This window comes from Mytilus trossulus, chromosome 9 (genome assembly GCF_036588685.1).
Source record: "Mytilus trossulus isolate FHL-02 chromosome 9, PNRI_Mtr1.1.1.hap1, whole genome shotgun sequence".
Lineage (NCBI taxonomy): Eukaryota > Metazoa > Mollusca > Bivalvia > Mytilida > Mytilidae > Mytilus > Mytilus trossulus.
The window spans coordinates 51,856,941-51,862,847 of NC_086381.1; the positions used below are offsets into that span (position 1 = coordinate 51,856,941).

The 5,907-nt window shown below is 32.6% G+C and overlaps 1 protein-coding gene across 1 annotated transcript; it reads left to right on the forward strand.

Annotated features, from left to right (window-relative positions):
* The first annotated feature begins 339 nt into the window (after positions 1–339).
* LOC134684742 (homeobox protein Nkx-3.1-like) lies at positions 340–1,050 on the forward strand. The gene has a single exon (XM_063544048.1). The coding sequence runs from the start codon at positions 340–342 to the stop codon at positions 1,048–1,050; it is 711 nt and encodes a 236-aa protein (XP_063400118.1).
* Positions 1,051–5,907: the final 4,857 nt, after the last annotated feature.

The following is a 5,907-nucleotide window of genomic DNA, read 5'->3' on the forward strand; positions in this document are numbered from 1 at the left end:
CTTGGGTGACATAATCACCTATCAAATATAATGATTTAAAATCGTTTAAATGTTTAATTTATTATTAGCGTCAATGATTAAACAAATGCGTCGAAAATTGTTAATTATAATTGAATAGATTTCAATCAGCAAGGCTTGTTTTGCCTTCTGATGACTAGCTGATTCCCCAAGCTTACCACTGACTTGTTTGTATAGACCTGTTATGACTCGTAATGAGTAATCAACTCGAGAGTTATAAAACAGGCAACACGACAAGAGCAGCTCATTGTCAAAGTTTCTTCAAACAGTTACAACTACTAATATACACAAATGGCTTATACACAGAACGCAAAAACCAAGATGTCCTTCAGCATTGAAGAACTGTCAAAGAGCAGCAGAGTTCAAGATTCCGTCTGTACTGACGCAGTTGTCAACCATATCCACGACAGATATTTACCAAACAGCAGTCAGCCATGTACAGCAGATTCATTTATGATGATTTCACTTACGAACTCAGCTCAACGTACTCAATACAAAAGAAAACGACAAGAAGACTCGTTACATTCTGAAGATAACAGCTTCAACTCTACTGACTCAAGAGATTGTCTTTCTCCTGTTTCCTCCTCTGACGACTCAGAAAAGTCAGAACAGCCAACAAAGAGAGCCAGGAATGCCTTCACAAACTCACAACTGATTGAATTAGAACGATACTACAGTAGCAGCAAATACCTCCAAATAGAAGATCGTCCAGTGCTCTCCAAGAAACTAAAGCTTGACCAACATAGAATTAAATGGTGGTTTCAGAATAGAAGAATGAAAGAAAAACGTCACATCAAGAGTACAAGTTATAACGGTTCACCAGAGTTGTCACAGTTCGTTGGTGTTGGTAAACCTGGTTCCCGAATGATAAGTCCAACACAAACCTATAGTAACATTAGTCAGCAGTCATACTCACCATTCCCTGTATTATCATCGTCTATGTGTGGTATTCAACCGTTTGCGTATCCTGGTTATAGTCAACAGCTCTTCAGCAGTGTATTTCCACAGGCAGTGCAACACAATAGGTCTTGATGACTTGAATTCAACTTTTGACACAATATGTGCTTCAACTTTGTTAAAAACAAATGCAGTTGATTGTTATATTTATTTTGTTTATGATGTAAATAAATGTAAAATATTGCTTAACTTGTTTTCTTACTGTTGTTTTTGGAGTCAAATTCCACATTTGTCCTCAATTTTCGAAATTAAATAGGGGAAACTATAGTCATGCCTCTCTACACTACTAATACAAGATTGGGAACTAATAGATATATAAGATGGGGTTAGTTTACATCAATGAAACAGCAACCAAAATTTAAAAAAAAAACCACTCGGCTTTCCTCTGAGGTAAGTATAAGATCTTCAACAATATGTATTTTCACAATATGTTCAGCTTTAAATCTTCTTACCCGAGTCTGAAAAGAAAATAACCAAGCGACATTTCTACATACATTTGTACCTAACACAACATAAAACTCATAATTCATAAAAAAAAAAAAAGATGATTTAAAAAAAACACAACCGATGACGAGGTGACGGTCTTATTACTGCAACATGAACACGAGGCGAGGCTGGTGTTTTCCGGATCCGTAAACAGTCTTATTTGGCTTTGTCATGAAAAAACGTGTTTTATTTTAATTTTCATAGTCGGTGAAGTTTCTTCAAGGTTTGCCATATTTACCGATCGTGTATATATTAGGTGATAGTTTATCATGGTTTGATAAGATTCAATTACCAATCTGCAATTTTGTGATGCCGTATAGAACGGGTTCGCATGTGAAGTAGGAACTGTTTACTCTTCCTGACTGAGCATTCAAGAGTCACCGGTTGTATTTTGTGTTTTCGTATTGCTCAGTTTTTCTGTAACAGCTGTATGTATTTTATGTACTGTTGTTTGTCCTTTTGGTAATTTTTCTTTTACCATGACATTGTCAATATGAAAATAAGGAGATGTGGTATGATTGCCAATGAGACATCTATTCACCAAAGTTAAACTAAAGTGCATACGTACGCAATTACAGGAAACCGTGCAGCATTCAAAAATGAGAAAAACCCATACTGAAAAATCGGCTATTTAGGGCGCCGACATGATAGATATAGAAAATAACAAAAGGAATAATTTTGCAATACCTTTTGAATACTTAATAGCTTTTTAGGTATTTAGACATATTAAGACTTATTAAGTAGATGTTGATGATAACTGCTTGACATGCTTCAAATTCTATCAGATTACTTTTGGAGCAGTTATGAGTCCTTGAAGTATGCTCACAAAGGTTCTTTTGGTGAAATCATTTTCATATTGGTCAAAATTTGTCTTTGCTTCGACCAGTTTTGGAGTAGATATCAAGAGGAACAAATTCGACATTTTAACAAAAAAAATTACTAATGATACTGACGATCCACCACAAAGTAATATAAATAGAACCATACCAATAGTAAGCAAATACATATAAAAAAGATGTGGTATGATTGCCAATGAGACAATTCTCCACAAGAGACCAAATCGACACATAAATTAACACCTACATGTCACTGTACGGCCATAAACAATGAACAAAGCCAATACCGCCTAATCAGCTATAAAAGGCCCCGAAATGACAATATAAAACAATTCAAGCGAGAATTTCAAAACTAATGGCCTTATTTATGTTATAAAAATAAACAAAAAACTAACATGTAACACATAAATAAACGACAACCACTGAGTCACAGGCTCATATGCAACTATGACAGTCATAATCACGTTCGATAACTCTGCATGTGACTGGTTCAATTAGGATTTTTATACTGGTTACCTGATGAATTATTTAAAGAAAATTGAAAAATATATTTAGTTCACCTCGGTTTATATCCATTCGATGTCTTCTTTTATGAATATAAAATAATATTGCAAAGAATTTCATTGATAATCGAACAACACTTACCGGCATAGGTATTGTAAAAACATGCATCTACATGGGTATTGTCAAAACTTACATCGTGATGATTAGGTGCCATGTTTGTTTTCTTTGATCACGTTGATGTTATGACTTAATTAATATCTTCTTAATCTTGCTATGGCTATTCTTATAGTTACAATAACGTGTCATATTTAATTGCAATATAAACAGAGAATATATATTAAATTATGTGCATTAACAAAATAAGTGTCGAACATCCTCTACGTTTGAAAATTATTTGTTCGCCATTTTTTAAAATTTTATCAAAATAACAACAGCATGTTTAAGCTTGATAAACAGGAACCAATGTTCGATTACATGCTGTTTTAAGGTAAGACAATGAATGAAAACGCGAGCATCCAACAGTTATTTAATTTTCATAGTAAAAATCGTACAAATAATATTTTTACCATGTCGCCCCACGCTGTCAATCTGGTCGCCATTTTGAAAAATAATAGCAGATTTTCTGAAAATAGCTTATTTTCAAATCAATTTGGAAGGGACATAATAGAAAATTAAACTATTCTATATACGATATTTCAAATATTTATGAATATAATAATAAGCACAAAGACCCACAATTATTCCATCTGTTTTGTTTAAATCGCAATTTAAGGTTAAAGACGACAGAAAATCCAATATGTATCGTAATTGTATGATTTAACAGTGTGAACTATCGAGGCAACAAGACAAATTTTCAAAAGCATTTGGAAGGGAGAAGATCAAAATTTAAACTATTTCAAAAGGAATATTTATATTTCTTAATATATGAGGAATTACTACAAAGACCCACACTTTTAGTATCATGAACTTAAAGTAATGTATTTCATCGATTCCAGAAAGCCCCTATGCATTTCTATACAATTTACTTGGGCTTGATACGGGTGATGTGTGACGTCACAAAAGTCACGTGATGACTGCTATAGTTGGATATGCATATGCAACTATGACAGTCATAATCACGTTCGATAACTCTGCATGTGACTGGTTCAATTAGGATTTTTATACTGGTTACCTGATGAATTATTTAAAGAAAATTGAAAAATATATTTAGTTCACCTCGGTTTATATCCATTCGATGTCTTCTTTTATGAATATAAAATAATATTGCAAAGAATTTCATTGATAATCGAACAACACTTACCGGCATAGGTATTGTAAAAACATGCATCTACATGGGTATTGTCAAAACTTACATCGTGATGATTAGGTGCCATGTTTGTTTTCTTTGATCACGTTGATGTTATGACTTAATTAATATCTTCTTAATCTTGCTATGGCTATTCTTATAGTTACAATAACGTGTCATATTTAATTGCAATATAAACAGAGAATATATATTAAATTATGTGCATTAACAAAATAAGTGTCGAACATCCTCTACGTTTGAAAATTATTTGTTCGCCATTTTTTAAAATTTTATCAAAATAACAACAGCATGTTTAAGCTTGATAAACAGGAACCAATGTTCGATTACATGCTGTTTTAAGGTAAGACAATGAATGAAAACGCGAGCATCCAACAGTTATTTAATTTTCATAGTAAAAATCGTACAAATAATATTTTTACCATGTCGCCCCACGCTGTCAATCTGGTCGCCATTTTGAAAAATAATAGCAGATTTTCTGAAAATAGCTTATTTTCAAATCAATTTGGAAGGGACATAATAGAAAATTAAACTATTCTATATACGATATTTCAAATATTTATGAATATAATAATAAGCACAAAGACCCACAATTATTCCATCTGTTTTGTTTAAATCGCAATTTAAGGTTAAAGACGACAGAAAATCCAATATGTATCGTAATTGTATGATTTAACAGTGTGAACTATCGAGGCAACAAGACAAATTTTCAAAAGCATTTGGAAGGGAGAAGATCAAAATTTAAACTATTTCAAAAGGAATATTTATATTTCTTAATATATGAGGAATTACTACAAAGACCCACACTTTTAGTATCATGAACTTAAAGTAATGTATTTCATCGATTCCAGAAAGCCCCTATGCATTTCTATACAATTTACTTGGGCTTGATACGGGTGATGTGTGACGTCACAAAAGTCACGTGATGACTGCTATAGTTGGATATGCCTTATATCATGTTCTCAAATCTAGATATCATCTCCCATTAAGAAAAAAAACCACGTGAAAAAATGAACCTATTATGTGTTGCTCTACTAGCTACAAAATGTATCCAAAACCAAAGATGTCGAACAGGTTCTATCATAATCATTTGGTAACTAATGTAATTACTGTCTCCCCATGTCTGTATTGAACATAAAAAATATCAAATAAATAACACTCCTAATGCTCAGATCGGTTGTCACCGTGCAACACAGTTATTAACACCATATAGGAAAACATAGAACTCTTTTTGTCATAAGACACTGTCAAACATCCAAACATACTATCCACACTCATCTGTGTCCACACTTGTTACTATACTATATATAAAAATATTAACTTTCGCAAACCATTTAGGTCACGGAAATTCCAAAATATGGCATCAGTAAGGAGAGTTGTACAAATAATGTGAATACACAAACCCCCCATCCAAATTTTCTTTAGCTATAAGTATTTATCTTGTAGATATAGAAAAAAAATCAATTGAGAAAACTAACAGCCTTGTACATAACAAAACAATATGCGAAAAACAAACATGACAGGCGTGAACCAACGACAAAAAAGTGACCTATAGGCTCCTGACTTGAGACAGCACATAAATAATGTGCTGGGTTAAACATGATTGTAAGCACTCAACCCACTTCTAAACCTGGTACAGTGGTATAACAGCACAACATAACACCATGAAAAAATTAGTTGAAAAAGGGTTAACTCTATCATCAGAACGATACTCAAAAAAAAAAAACATCAGACAAAAATATAAAAATACTTATACAAACAAGAGTCCTAATCACACTACACAGAAAACTAAAGTGTAAATTC